The sequence below is a fragment of the Oncorhynchus keta genome, chromosome 9 (genome assembly GCF_023373465.1).
Source record: "Oncorhynchus keta strain PuntledgeMale-10-30-2019 chromosome 9, Oket_V2, whole genome shotgun sequence".
NCBI classification, from domain to species: domain Eukaryota; kingdom Metazoa; phylum Chordata; class Actinopteri; order Salmoniformes; family Salmonidae; genus Oncorhynchus; species Oncorhynchus keta.
Genome location: NC_068429.1, coordinates 21,977,869 through 21,994,707, shown reverse-complemented (window position 1 = coordinate 21,994,707; position 16,839 = coordinate 21,977,869). Strand labels below are relative to the sequence as shown.

General features: G+C 42.3%; 1 protein-coding gene across 1 annotated transcript in view; it reads left to right on the top strand.

The window, feature by feature from the left end:
- Positions 1-16,839, top strand: part of LOC118388066 (laminin subunit gamma-3-like) — a 235,317-nt gene that overhangs the window by 66,761 nt on the left and 151,717 nt on the right. Inside the window, 3 exon segments of the mRNA XM_052526033.1 lie at positions 1,497-1,692; positions 1,857-1,959; positions 15,049-15,147. Of these exon segments, the coding sequence (XP_052381993.1) occupies positions 1,497-1,692; positions 1,857-1,959; positions 15,049-15,147 (398 nt within the window).

Genomic DNA, 16,839 nt, shown 5'->3' with positions numbered 1-16,839 from the left:
CAGGTGCAGGAGGCAGGTGCAGGACTCAGGTGCAGGAGTCAGGTGCAGGAGTCAGGTGCAGGAGGCAGGTGCAGGACTCAGGTGCAGGAGTCAGGTGCAGGAGTCAGGTGCAGGAGTCAGGTGCAGGAGTCAGGTGCAGGAGTCAGGTGCAGGAGTCAGGTGCAGGAGTCAGGTGTAGGAGGCAGAAAGTTCTGAACAGCTCTTTATTCAGCACAGGGCAAAATAGTCTATATAACGAAACTGAGCTTCATAAAACAAATGCCCAAAACAGGAACCAAACCAAGATCGCACTACCACACATACAAAGTGGGAATAAACAAGCTCTCATGAAGAGCAGGCGGCCTACCGACTTAAATAGTCAAACTAAAAGTCTAAACAAGTAACAAGTGAAACAAATCAGACCAAACCAGCAGAAAAGGGAAAAAGGGGTCGTGGCAGCTAGCAGGCCGGTGACGACCGCCGAGCACCACCCGAACAGGAAGGGGAGCCACCTTCGATTGGAGTCGTGACAGTTCTTCTCCATGACAACTTGTTTCATAAACACACTAAGGCCTTTTTATACCTCATACCTGTCTGCTACAGGTACTATAAGCAAAAATCAACACATGTAAATGAAGTCATTGACTGTAGTAGGTGTTTTATTATGTCTTGTGTTTTTCACATTTTAATCATTAGCAGACTCATATCCAGTGGTTTACTAATCAGACTTTCATATCCTACTGTGTAGGCCCACCTGTATGCACCCAATCCTATAAATTGAGAATGACACATGTAAGACTATAACTATGCAGCACTGGTTTAGACCTTGATAATCTTTCTGTGGCTCTGAGGCCTATCTCTAGATTAAGTCTCGTTAATATATGCCTAACCTCTATACTCTAATAGTAAATACACTCACTTCCTACTCTGTGGAGCAAAATACAACTAGAATGGAACCCCTCCTCTCTTCAATCAGGGAGGAATAATCACATAGTTATTGCAAACTTAACAGAAAATGTGATGTGTAATAAAATAGGATATTTTCTAGAATCCTGAACCTCATGTAGCCAGACAGAGACAGCAGAATACTGCAGTGTAGAGGAAATGAAGAGTACTCTACCGAGCCCTGTGATTGGAGGTTATCGATTGAGTAATCGTCTCTTGTACAAACACTTATTAGCGTTATCACGGTGCCCCCTGACGAAGGGATTGGCTGATCATTAGGCCCGTGTGAAATGGGATTATAAATGTACCTGTACATTAGGATCCAATCCCACACGCATAATCTCTCATAAGCATACAGTAACCCCCATCCATTCTCTCTCACTTTTCCTCCCCATCTCACTCTCCCTCTCTCGCCATTTCCCTGACCTCATCTCCTCCCTCTCTCTCCCCTCCCTCTTTTTTTGCTAATCTTTTCACCTCTTTCTTATTTTACCTCTCTCCCTCCGTCCCTTCCATACCACCCACCCACCTTCTCTTCCTCTTGCTATCCCCACCTGTCTCTCTCTCCTCAGTGTAACTGCAGTGGGCAGGCGGATGTGTGTGTGTTCGATGCGGAGCAGTACCGCAGCACAGCAAGTGGGGGGCGCTGTGTAGACTGTAGGGACCAGACTGATGGACCGCATTGTGAACGCTGTAGAGAGAACCACTACCGACGGTCACCACAGGACCCCTGCAGCCCCTGTGACTGTAACACCATGGGTAAACCATGTATTTTAGACTGCTTCATATTAAGGCATCATAAACATGAACTCACTCTCCCTCACTCTCTCTCCCTCACTCTCTCTCTCTCACTCTCTCTCCCTCACTCTCTCTCCCTCACTCTCTCTCTCTCACTCTCTCTCCCTCACTCTCTCTCTCTCAGGTTCTGTGAGTCTGCAGTGTGGTGGGGAAGTATGAGTGCAGACCCAGTGTGTCAGGGGTGAAGTGTGACACCTGTCAACCCGGTTTCCACTCCCTCAGCCCTGGTGGCTGCAGGTACACACACACACACACACACATGTACACGGAAAAATAAACAAACACTTTGATGATAGAGGGAGAGTAATAGAACAATGCAGGTTTTTTTTAAAGGATATTTTTTCTTTCTGTTTGCGTCTAATCTACGACCACGTTCAGTAGGCCACAATATTGTAGAACTATCTGCCGGGTCAGTATATTGCACTCCTGAATGCAACCCTGTATGGGGTGTGTGTTCATATTTAATTTCAACATGAAGACATATTATTTTAGAAGCACATCTTAACTTTCCTTGAACCTCTGGTGTAGAGAAGACCAGCAATCCAATTCTACTTTGTTTTTATTGATTTATCTTGTTATGCTGCGTTGGTTCTAGCCATTAGAAACGGACTATCCCTGACCCTATTTGCTTCTGTAGTAGCCCTTACATACAGTAAACAGTACCTGATCAAATCCCATGTATATAGTAAACAGTACCAACTCCTATACCCTTCATATAGTAAACAGTACCCATTCCTCTTAATATAGTAAACAGTACCTAAACCTATCCCATTAATATAGTAAACAGTACCCACTGCTATCTCCTTGATATAGTAAACAGTACCTACACCTATCCCTTTAATATAGTTAACAGTACCCACTGCTATCTCCTTGATATAGTAAACAGTACCTACGCCAATCCCTTTTAAATAGTAAACATTACCTACACCTATCACCCAATATAGTAAACAGAACCAACTCCTATCCCATTAATATAGTAAACAGTACCCACTCCTATCCCCTTGATATAGTAAACAGTACATATACCATTCCCTTTGATATAGTAAACAGTACCCACTCCTATACTATTTATGAGGTAAACAGCACCTACACCTATCACCTTGACATAGTAAACAAAACCTACAGCTATCCCCTTGAAATACTAAACAGTATCCACTCCTATCCTCTTAATTTAGCAAAACGAACCCACTCCTATCCCCTTGGCCAGAGACTTTAATGCAGGGAAACTTAAATCAGTTCTACCAAATCTCTATCAACATGTTAAATGTGCAACCAGAGGGAAAACAATTCTAGATCACCTGTACTCCACACACAGAGAAGCGTACAAAGCTCTCCCACGCCCTCCATTTGGTAAATCCGACCACAACTCTATCCTCTTGATTCCTGCTTACAAACAAAAATGAAATCAGGAAGCACCAGTGACTCGGTCTATAAAAAAGTGGTCAGATGAAGCAGATGCTAAACTACGGGACTGCTTTGCTATCACAGACTGGAACATGTTCCGGGATTCTTCCGATGACATGGAGGAGTACACCACATCAGTCACTGGCTTTATCAATAAGTGCATTGAGGACGTCGTCCCCACAGTGACTGTACATACATACCCCAACCAGAAGCCATGGATTACAGGCAACATTCACACTGAGCTAAAGGGTAGAGCTGCCATAAGACTCCTGAACAGGTAACCAAATGGTTACCCAGACTATTTGCATTGTGTGGCCCCCCCACCCCTCTTTTACGCTGCTGCTATTCTCTGTTTATCTTATATGCATAGTCACTTTAACTATACATTCATGTACATACTACCTAAATTGGCCCGACCAACCAGTGCCCCCGCACGCACATTGGCTAACCGGGATATCTGCATTGTGTCCCACCTGCCAACCCCTCTTTTTAAGCTTCTGCTACTCTCTGTTCATATATGCATAGTCACTTTAACGATACCTACATGTACATACTACCTCAATAATCCTGACTAAGAGGTGTCTGGAAAAAGCCTTCCTACTCTTTTTTTCAAATGTCTTTTTACTGTTGTTTTATTTCTATACTTACCTACACACACACATACTTTTCTTTCCCCCCGCATCATTGGTTAGAGCCTGTAAGTAAGCTCACTATAAGGTCTACCCGTTGTATTCGGCGTACGTGACAAATAAACTTTGATTTGATTAGAGAAAGTGAACAGTTCGTCCTCCAATCCCTTTGATATAGTAATAAGTACCTTCTCATATCCCCTTGATATAGTAAACAGTACATACACTTTTCCCATTGACATAGTAAACAGTACCCACTCCTATCCTCTTTATGAGGTAAACAGTACCTACTCCTATCCCCTTGATATAGTAAACAGTACCTACAACTATCCCCTTGATATGGTAAACAGTACCTACAACTATCCCCTTGATATAGTAAACAGTACCTACAACTATCCCCTTGATCTAGTAAACAGTACCTTCACCTATCCCCTTGATATAGTAAACAGTACCTACAACTATCCCCTTGATCTAGTAAACAGTACCTTCACCTATCCCCTTGATATAGTAAACAGTACCTACAACTATCCCCTTGATATAGTAAACAGTATATACATGTGTCCAATTCATATAGTAAACAGTACCGACTCCTATCCCCTAAATAGAGTCAACATAGATATAAAACAGTAGCCACTTTTCCCATTGGTATCCCTACTTGATATAGTAAACAGTACCTACCCCTTTTATATAGTAACAGATCATCCCTATCCCCTTTTATATAGTAAACAGTATATACATATAGTAAACCAATTATCCCCTTTTATATAGTAAACAGATCCGACTCCTATCCCCTTTTATATAGTAACAGATCATACTCCTATCCCCTTTTATATAGTAAACAGATCATACTCCTATCCCCTTTTATATAGTAAACAGATCATACTCTTATCCCCTTTTATATAGTAAACAGATCATACTCCTATCCCCTTTTATATAGTAACAGATCATACTCCTATCCCCTTTTATATAGTAAACAGATCATACTCCTATCCCCTTTTATATAGTAAACAGATCATACTCCTATCCCTTTTATATAGTAACAGATCATACTCCTATCCCCTTTTATATAGTAAACAGATCATACTCCTATCCCTTTTATATAGTAAACAGATCATACTCCTATCCCCTTTTCCAGATCATACTTATCCCCTTTTATATAGTAAACAGATCATACTCTTATCCCCTTTTATATAGTAAACAGATCATACTCCTATCCCCTTTTATATAGTAACAGATCATACTCCTATCCCCTTTTATATAGTAAACAGATCATACTCCTATCCCCTTTTATATAGTAAACAGATCATACTCTTATCCCCTTTTATATAGTAAACAGATCATACTCCTATCCCCTTTTATATAGTAACAGATCATACTCCTATCCCCTTTTATATAGTAAACAGATCATACTCCTATCCCCTTTTATATAGTAAACAGATCATACTCTTATCCCCTTTTATATAGTAAACAGATCATACTCCTATCCCTTTTATATAGTAAACAGATCATACTCCTATCCCCTTTTATATAGTAAACAGATCATACTCCTATCCCCTTTTATATAGTAAACAGATCATACTCTTATCCCTTAGAGAAAGTGAACAATACCTCCTATCCCCTTGATATAGTAAAGAGCACCTAGACATGTCCCATTAATGTAGTAAACAGTACCTCATCTCCCCTTAATATAGTAAATAGTACCCACTCCTATCCCCTGCATATAGTCAGCGGTACCTACTCCGGTACCTATTTTTCAAATTTTGAAATGTCATCTTCATGAAAATTGGAAGGATTACCACTTGTATGTGGATATTTGATATGACATGACTCCCCCCATCTTCAGACCCCTAGATCTCTCCTCTTCTGTTGGGGCTGAGAGATAATCTGTAGGGTTGTGGTCTCCTGTAACCTGACCTGGTCGACAGTCATGACAATAGTAAACAGTACTTCTATCCCCTTAATATAGTATACAGTACCCAGTCCTATCCCCTTGATATAGTAAACAGTATGTACACATATCCCCTTGATATAGTAAAGAGTACTTCTATATAGTAAACAGTACTTCTATATAGTAAACAGTACTTCTATCCCCTTAATAGAGTAATTAATTCCCACTCCTAACCCGTTGATATAGTATACAGTACCCAGTCCCATCCCCTTGATATAGTAAACAGTACATACATTTATCATCTTGATATAGTAAACATTACCTACTCCTGTCCCCTTAATAGAGGAAACAGAACCTACTCAAATCCCTTTTGTCATGAACCGGCTCAAAGCCCGTAACAAAAGGGAGACAACATGGAGATGAAGAGTAACAAAATATATATTTATTAAATCAAGTAAGTATAATATACAATGGTGTGTAATCAGTAATAAGTAGTGTAAGTGAGTGTTTTGCATGCATGGCATAATGCAGGGTGTTGAAAAATGCTAAAGCAAACAACCAAAAAAACACCAAGAAACACAACAAAATCTATAAAGGTGTCTGCATGGAGAGAGTCTCTTCCATGAATGGGGAAGTGGTGTATTTATCCTGGGACACAGCGGGCCCAGGTGTTTCCCCATGTAGCTGACGACCCTCCCAACTTATTACAAAAACTACATCCTAACCAATCATGCCAAGAACAAAGAGTTACGGCTGTTTAGAGTTGGGAGGGTCGGTCAAATCTTTGTTCCATCCGGGGACCAAGAAGGACCCTGGAAAACATACCAGCATGTACCTGCGTCCCAAATTGACACAGCCTCTGAAGAAACAAATTGACAAGGGGTTACGTCTCCAATGTCAATACTGTTCTATTAAGTTTGCCCCAGCCAACCTGGAAATCCCCAGAATCAAACAACCATCTCTTCACAGGAAGCAACATTTAAGAGGAAATAAGAAAACAAGACCAGGAGGGAACAGACAGGTTCAGATCTACCCTGAACATGACAATACGGAACAATGGTCAGTCACGTAAACATTTAGCAGGGCAAGAACACGGAAACAACGGATCAGCAAAAGAACGTTTTCAGTCCTGCTCGGACTGTTCAGTCTCGAGATGGAATGATTGTAAAAATTTACATGGCCATCTCATTATCCTCTGGTTAGGTACATAATGGACCTAAAAAAAATTGCTCAGTGTACTGGCTCACCACTGTAAACCACAACTTGGTAAAAGGAGAACCAACAAGACATACACGCAAGAAGAGTTGTAGCGGCTCAAATGAGTGCAAATATGCCCTTCTCTTTAGCCATTTCACCAGCGGCGTACAGGCTAGTTCAACTGATAATCATTAAAGGCTTTTGGAAAAGTCATCCTGAAGAACAGATAAAAGTCTCGCAACCCCAGACACATCATTTGCAGCAAAACCCATGCTCTCCTGTGACCTAGCGGCTACCTGACAAGGTAAATGACCCAATCCATCATTCTCAGTACAATAAGCTATCCACAAAGACTTACGAGGACAGACAGCACCACAAGTTGAGTGAAGCAACATCTTTACATCTTCAAAATGCGTGTTGAAGAACCTGACTAGACCAAATGTAAACAGCCTTGATCACTCTGAATGACCTATTTCTCTCACTGTTTGGAATCCCTGAGTCAAAGCTTTTAACACAGACTTATTGATAAAATAGTCTACAGTAATAACCAATTTGAAAAGAAACGCATCAGTTCCTTTTGCTAGTAAACGTTGGCTGTTCTGCTCACTTGGCTGTTTGACCTCTTTGGTAGTCCTCTCCAGATGAAATTGATTTGTTCCATCTGGTTTACTGACCTGCCCGCTCACCCTATCCCCTCCAACTGGAGACTATTTCCGGAGACCTTCTCCCTTACCTCACCTCTCCATCAACTCACCTGACCGCAGGCATCCAGACTTCAACGAAGTTTCACCCCTTCTGAAGAAACTACACTCGAACCCTGACAATGGGGTCAGCATCTACAATGACCAGTATCCCTTCTTTCTTTTCTCCAAAACTCTTGAACGTGCCGTAGGTGCTCTCCCGCTAACAAACCTTCTTGATCCAAATCAGTCAGGTTTCAAACTAGTCATTCATCTCTTTCCGCCCATCAATAGGTAGGTGAGTGAGAAGACTGTCTAAAATATCCAGACCTATCTGCTTCGATATTGTTCAGATCCTCCCTGCACCCTATACAATCTCCGGCGCGGACCAGGAACATCTTCCTCCTGACGCACAGATCTGGCGTGACAAGAACCCTCACCACGAAACAACCACTGGTGTCCCCCAAAAGCTCTGTTTTACCCTCTCCTATGTAGACTCACACTGTTCAGTCTCAGAGGCTCTGTCATAACCTCAGGGTTTTAACAAATTTACATGGCACAGCTGGTGTCCTTTCCTCCTTCTGATGACCAGGTGGTGAATCGCATCTCTGCATGTCTGGCAGACATATCAGTGTGGATGGCGGATCACCACTGTATATGGACTGCTCTTCCTCCCGAAACTGCCCGTTCCATGAAAACGGTTGACAACTCCATTGTGCAGCCTCCCAGAGCGCTAAGAACCTGGTGACCCTGGACTAAACCCTGACCAGGCTCAGTTAACATCAAATATGCCCTTCCTCTTTCATGCCATTTCATCCAGAGTACGACCCTGCCTCACAGGCTTCGCCAGAAATCCAGGCACACATCTCGATAACAGGTACTGAGTTGGCTGGGCTCCTGCCTGTGCCATTACTTCCAGTCATCCCGTGAAGTTCAGATTCCCAAAGTCTCACGCACCCCGCTATGTCCATACACAGTTGAGGTCATTTGGACTGAAGACCATGGTGCTCTCCTGTGAAACCTCCCTAGCAGGCTAACAGTGGCCCTACCAAGGCAATCCCCTCTGGCCTGCCCAATCCTTATCATTCTGAGTACAGTTCCCGCTAGCCCACAAAGACTTTCGCTGCTTGATGGAAACGTTGGAACACACTCCTCACGACGCATGACAGCGGAGTCAATCACCAATGTGGAGCTGTTGAAGAACCCACCTCTTTACAGATTAGGATAGGATAAATTAATCCTTCTCACTCTGAATGACACTATTGTAGTTTCTCCACTGTTTGGAATGCACCAAGTCAAAGCTTTGGATAACACAGACTTAAATGTAAATGAATAGATCGGAGAGGACAGGCAGCAGGAAACCTAGTGGTCTGACACATCACAGTGAACAGGTAACTACTACCCTTTTTAGAACGAGGCAGAGGACCCACACAGTCAATAATAAGATACTCAAAGGGTTGGCTGAGCACAGGAAACAAGCTTGATTATATTTACCAGTTAATGGACAGGTGTGACACGTTTTGATAAAATCAGAAACATCCCTCTTTAATCTAGGCCAAAAGAAATGTCTTAATATACGATTGTAGGTTTTCCTCACCCCCATATGTCCAGCAACGTCGTTGCCAACACCAACTCACAAAGCTTAACTGGTACAACAACCTGACTAATTGCCTCCCCGAGAAAACTACCACCATGAGACACCCACTTTCTCATCAGGACATTCTCTTGGAGAAAATAGCCATGGGCGACATCTCCCAACTGTTCCACAGGCAGAATTTGGTCACGCAACTTTTCTAATGTGGGGTCATGCTGTTGCGCATTGATTAGATCTGAGCGGGTTACAGATAACGGGATAACAGGGAAAACAGTGACATACTTATTTGTATTATCATCATCAGTCGGCGCAGTGACCAGTTCGCCACGGCTCATAGAACGTGTCACTGTACATGCAGAGAACACCTCTGGGAAACTGTACATTCATCAGGAATCCTAACAAATGACGGCTTAGTGGAAACCACTAGAGAGTACACGACAGGCCATACACGCTCACCAGCAAAGTTATTCCCACAATCCAACATCAGTTTATGCAATGGAACTGACAGAGTGTTCAAACCTATTCCCCTAATTAGAACACTATCCGAACCAGTCTCAGCAGAAAAGGGTAACAGACTCCAATACAAATGATTCAGAGGCCACTGTGTCTCAGGATCTTCACTGGCACTAGGTCCTTACTTCCTAACATAGACACAAAACCTTCCGTAATGAAAGGTAAATAGTCTGGATCAATATGGACTTTCACATGCTCCTGGGCATGAGGCAATGAGTCATGAGTGAACTGATGTGGAACAGGCGCAGCTAACGCGGTAGGCTTAGATTTAGCGTAAGCACCCTTTGACCTGAGAAGTGGACATTCGTTTTTCCAATGACCTGAACCTTGACAGTAGGGACACTCTTGACCAATAGTGACACTCTTGTTCAACCCTAGTTGAATAGAACTCTGCCCGTGAGCCAAAATATCTCGGTGAGCGAAGCCCAAATCTATCCGAACTCATTCCGAATACAGGGCTCTGCAAAGACACTTTTATGAGTCAACACATACTCGTCCGCCAAAACCACAGCTTCAGCAACATTCTTTACTTTTCATTCGTTAATATACGTGGCAATACGATCAGGGATTGTGTCCTTAAATTGCTCTAACATAATCAGATCACACAGCCATTGGAAAGTCACAACTGCAGAGGCGGAACACCCAGCGATTAAACTAAAGATAATTCTCACGCAAACTCAACATGAGTCTGTTTATCATTCCTTTTTAAAGTTCTACACCATTGGTTGTAAGCCTCAGGGACCAATTCATAAATTTGTAACACAGCCATTTTAACCTCATCATAAATGGCAGTGTCGTGCACAGCGTAGCCTGTTGCGGCAGCGTAGCCTAGTGGTTAGAGTGTTGGACTAGTAACCGGAAGGTTGCAAGTTCAAACCCCCGAGCTGACAAGGTACAAATCTGTCGTTCTGCCCCTGAACAGGCAGTTAACCCACTGTTCCCAGGCCGTCATTGAAAATAGGAATATGTTCTTAACTAACTTGCCTGGTTAAATAAAGGTCAAATAAAAAAAACTAAGAGCTGAATATGCTTCCAGCGCTTTACCAGTCAGTACACACTGCAACATTAAAGTGCGGTCAGAATCAGGCCAACTCCTAGCGTCAGCAACCCACTCAAACAACGAAGGGTCCTTTTCATTAAACTGAGGCAATAACCGTAAGTTCCCAACAATATCAAATGTGTCCGGGGAACGACCCCTAGGTATATCTGGGTCACATTCCCAGAACAAACTCTCCCCTGAGATCTTTCCTTCCCTAACCAACTCTTTCCATTCCTGTTGCAACTTGATTTTAGCACGCTCCATAACTTGTTTAAATGCCAATTCCTTTTCATACTTTACACAATCATGCTCTAGCTTCTCACGATCATGCTCTAGCTTCTCACGATCATGCTGCCGATCATGCTCTCTCTTCTCACGATCATGCTCCAGCTGTAACAGAAGCAGTTCTTTCTGCTGTTCAAAAAGAAGACTACTAGGACTAACCGATGGAATGGCCATTGTAACGTTACGGGGAGACGACGAGTCCTCAGCAGAGGCTGGCCCAGTGGTAACTTCAAGAATACCACTCCATCAGATTGGCCTTCAATATCAACCTAATAAAATTCTTTAGACATTTATCACTCATTTCAACCTTGTAGTGTTCAGCAACCTTCAACAGCTGTTATTTAGTACCTAATTCTAACAATTCCTTTGATGGAAAGCGAATGAACTCATCTACATAAGACGCCATAGTTACGAGAAAAAAAAAATCTCGCTCTTCCCCTCTGCTGAGCACACCAGACCACAACCCGAGAAATGACAATCACCCTGAGCACCATAGAAGAGAGATGAGGAGCTTCCAACAAAACCTACAATAACTAAACCCTAGTCTTCGTGCGGATTTGCGGTGGGAATTTATGCACTGTAGCCCGCTGGCAAGGAAAATTCCACCAAGCCACGGATGTGCCCCCGAGACAACTGCTCAGTCTACAGACACCACACAAATAAACATTAACCATGCCCAACATATTCCAAAAATGAAACACGGCGCTAAGCCTATCAGGGGAAAAAGGCTATAGCTCCGGGTAGCAAGTTCCACTACCCTACCCAAATCTCCCCCCCGAGGTACACAGCCGATTACTCACCTCCTCAGACTGATGTCCCAACAGAAAGTAGAACAAGAGTTCAGGCTGGACAGGGCCTGGAAACTAACCATTATACACTCCAACGCAGCACACAAACCAAAGGCAACCAATACTGGGCCTATCAAACTCAAACAAAATACGTACCTCCACGTTCTCCCAAACCAATACGTTCAAAGATCCCAGATGAGCCCCCACTTGTCACGAACCGGCTCAAAGCCCGTAACAAAATGGAGACAACGTGGAGATAAGGAGTAACAAAATATATTTTTTAAATAAAGTAATTAAGTATAATACACAATGGTGTGTGTAATCAGTAATCAGTAGTGTAAGTGAGTGTTAGCATGCATGAATGGGATAATGCAGGATGTTTAAAAAAATAAATAAAAAAATAAAAAATAATAAAAAAAAGAAACCACCAAGAAACACAACAAAATCTATAAAGATGTCTGCATGGAGAGAGTCTAATGCATGAATGGGGAAGTGGTGTATTTATCCTGGGAGACACCGGGCCCAGGTGTTTCCTATGTAGCTGACGACCCTCCCAACTCCGCCTACCGGCATCCTAATAAGGAAATGAGAACAAAGAGAGAATACGGCAGACAGAGTGGGAGGTTGTCACACTTTAATATAGGAAACAGCACCTACTCCGATCCCCTTGATTTACTAAACAGCACCTACTCCGATCCCCTTGATTTACTAAACAGTACCTACACCTGTCCCCTTAATCTAGTAAACAGTACCTACTCCTATTTCCTTAATATAGTAAACAGTAGCCACTGCTATCAACCTTGATATAGTAAACAGTACCTACACCTGTCCCCTTAATCTAGTAAACAGTACCTACTCCTATCCCCTTTATATAGTAAACAGTACCTACACCTGTCCCCTTAATCTAGTCAACAGTACCTACTCCTATCCCCTTTATATAGTAAATAGTACCTTCACCTATCCCCTTGATATAGTAAACAGAACCTTATCATATCCCCTTGATATAGTAAACAGTACCTACACCTGTCCCCTTAATCTAGTAAAGAGTACCCACTCCAATCCCTTTAATAGACTCAACATTTACCACTCCTATCCCATTTTTATAGTAAACAGTACCCACTCCTTTCCCCTTGATAAAGTAAACAGTACCTACACCTATTACCTTTAATATAGTAAATGGTACCTACTCGTGTCTCCTTGATATAGTAAACAGTACCTAAACCTATCCGCTTAATATAGTAAACAGTACCTACTCCAAAGCCCTTGATATAGTTAAAAGCACATACTCCCATCCCCTTGATATAGTAAACAGTACCTACACCTATCCCCTTAATCTAGTAAACAGTACCTACACCTACACCTATCCCCTTAATCTAGTAAACAGTACCTACTCCAAAGCCCTTGATATAGTAAAAGGCACATACTCCTATCCCCTTTATAGTAAATAGTACCTACACCTGTCCCATTCATATAGTAAACAGTACTTCTATATAGTAAACAGTACTTCTATATAGTAAACAGTACTTCTATCCCCTTAATAGAGTAATTCATTCCCACTCCTAACCCGTTGATTTAGTATACAGTACCCAGTCTCATCCCCTTGATATAGTAAAAAAACTGGGCCGTTAGGGTAGCCTAGTGGTTAGAGCATTGGACTAGAAAAAAGAATGTTGCAAGTTCAAATCCCTGAGCTGACAAGGTACAAATCTGTCGTTCCCCTTGATATAGTAAACAGTACCTACACCTATCCCCTGTTATTGACCAAATACTTATTTTCCAACATAATTTGCAAATAAATTCATAAAAAATCCTACAATGTGATTTTCTGGATTGTTTTTCTCATTTTGTCTGTCATAGTTGAAGTGTACCTATGATGAAAATGACATGCCTCTCTCATCTTTTTAAGTGGGAGAACTTGCACAATTGGTGGCTGACTAAATATTTTTTCCCCCACTGTATCTGATTGGCAGAAAGCTTAAATTCTTGTTATTATAATTGCACTGTCCCATTTACAGTAGCTAAAACAGTAAAAGAATGCCATGATATTGTTTGAGGAGAGTGCACAATTTTGAACATGAAAACTTATTAATTAACAAATTAGGCACATTTGTGCAGTCTTGATACAACATTTTGAACAGAAATGCAATGGTTTATTGGATCAGTCTAAAACTTTGCTCATACACTGCTGCCATCGAATTGTCAAAATTTAAATTGCACCTGGGCTGGGATAATACATTATGGCCTGTATCTTGCATTTCAAATGTGATGGTACAAATAAATACAAAGTATGGTTGCTTTTTCTTTCCCATTTCCACAAACTTCAAAGTGTTTCTTTTCAAATGGTACCAAGAATATGCATATCCTTGCTTCAGTGCCTAAGCTACAGACAGTTAGATTTAGGTAAGTCATTTTAGGCAAAGATTTGAAAAAAAGGGGGCGATCCTTATAAGCATATGGAGAAACACACCTAGACATGTACAGGTGTGTGGACATGGTATGCTTGCTCTGTTTTTCACTCTCACACAGACAAGAACACACAAACTCTCCTTTTCCCTCCTCCCTCTTCCTCTCCATCCATCTCTCTCTCCCTCCATCCCTCTCTCCCTCCATCCCTCTCTCCCTCCATCACCTTCCTCAGTCTGCCAGTTTGCTGATCTGAAGTGAGGTGTGAATTACACAGGCCAGTGGAGCTGAGCAGAGTAGAAGCCTGCCCATGGGATAATTGAATTATTCTTAATAGCAACCTTGTTAAAATATTGATTCTGTGTTACAGTTCTGGAGGAAAACAATCAATCAATGAAGGTGATCAAACATGTTATCATAGAACAAAGCTTTTGATTGACACAGCTTGCGACCCCACCGAACCAATCACGGTCTGGCGATCAGGCTGTTTTCAGTGTGTGTGTGTGTGTGTGTGTGAAAAGAGAGCAAGCAAAGACTAAACAATCCTTGCCAGAGTAATTAATCAATGAAACAACATGTGAAACAGAGACACAAAACAAAATACTCAAACAAATATGAATTCTGACTTTCTTACCTCTGTGTTAACCTACAGTAAGTGTCTCATGATGTTATGACCCCAGTCATGAGGTCCTTCTGTGGCTCAGTTGGTAGAGCATGGCGCTTGTAACGCCAGGGTAGTGGTTTCGATTCCTGGGACCACCCATACGTAGAATGTATGCACACATGACTGTAAGTCGCTTTGGATAAAAGCGTCAGCTAAATGGCATATATTATTATATATTATGAGCAGTTTGGCCTCCGGCTAACCTTTTACATTTACTGGATGTTGTTATTGTCTCTCCACAGGTTGTGTGACTGTGACCGTAGGGGCAGTGTGGGTGTCTGCTCTGTGCTGGATGGTGGCTGTCACTGCAGGGTTAACGTGGAGGGACAGGCGTGTGACAGGTGACTTTTATATTGTACTGTTCTTTCTTCAAAATGGAAAAATAGGCATGTGACAGGTGACCCGTGATAGGCTACTGCATCATCACCTTATATAACATAATACTACCCTCCGGTTACCACGGTGACACAGACTCCCAGGAACGTTTTCATTGTTGCCTATTGAGTGACTGTCGCTATATTTAGCAAGTTTTCCAACCCCTCCAGCAACTTTTATTGGTAAAAGAGGCTAGCAACACGTTCAGCTACAATTCAGGCTGGCTTTAAGAAGTTTTGACACTGAGGATTTCTATGGTTTTAAAAGCATTTAGCGACTTTTGACACTCAATTCTTCCGCAAACGAGAGTGGGAGAAGCTGTCTGCAACAGAAGTCACCACAATGGTGCAGACACAGAAACACTTTGTTCTGCTTCCTACTGTTCGCACAATGGAGTACAGGATTAAGCTTTGAAGCCGCCTGCTGCCGTTGTTCAACAGAACGTATCTTGACATTTTCTGGCACCGCTCTTTAACAAACTGTATCCAAATGGAGTCGGCACGGTAAACCATTGAAAACAGGTTTTCAAACTAACTGACAAGTACATTTTTTCCAGAGTACTATACACATTATAAATGGTACTGTATACTAAACAAATATATAAACACAAAATGCAACAATTTCAAATATTTTACTAAGTTACTGTTCATATAAGGAAATCAGTTGATTTAAATGAATGAATTAGTCCCTAATCTATGGAATTCACATGACTGGGAATACAATCATTCAATCAAATGTATTTATAAAGCCCTTTTTACATCAGCCAATACAGATACCCAAGAAAGCTAAGGTAACTGAACGAAATGACTCGCTCCGTAGCACTCACTTCTGTTGTCATGAAGTGCTTTGAGAGGCTAGTTAAGGATCATATCACCTCTACCTTACCTGACACCCTAGACCCACGTCAATTTGCTTACCGCCACAATATATCCACAGACGATGCAATCGACATCGCACTGCACACTGCCTTATCCCATCTGGACAAGAGGAATACTCATGTAAGAGAGGAGGAATACTTATGCTGTTCAAAGACTATAGCTCAGCATTCAACACCATAGTACCCTCCAAGCTCACCATTATGCCTGGGGCCCTGGGTCTGAACCCCGCCCTGTGCAAATATTTCATGGACTTCCTGACGGGCAACCCCCAGGTGGTGAAGTTAGGAAACAACACCTCCAGTTCTCTGATCTTCAACACAGGGGCCCCACAAGGGTGCGTGCTCAGCCCCCTCATGTACTCCCTGTTCACTCATGACTGTGTGGCCACATACACCTCCAACTCAATCATCAAGTTTTCAGATGACAGTAGTAAGCCTGATTACCAACAATGACGAGACAGTCTACAGGGAGGAGGTGAGTGTGGTGCCAGGAAAATAACCTCTGACTATATGTCAACAAAACAAAGGTACTGATTGTGGACTTCAGGAAACAGCAGAGGGAGCACACCCCTATCCACATTGACAGGACCACAGTGGAGTAGATGGAAAGCTTCAAGTTCCTCGGCGTACACATCACTGACGATTTGAAATGGTCCACCCACACAGACAACCTCAGGAGGCTGAAGAAATGTGTCTTGGCACCTAAAACCCTAACAAACTTTTACAGATGCACAATTGAGAGCATCCTGTCGGGCTGTATCACTGCCTGGTACGGCAACTG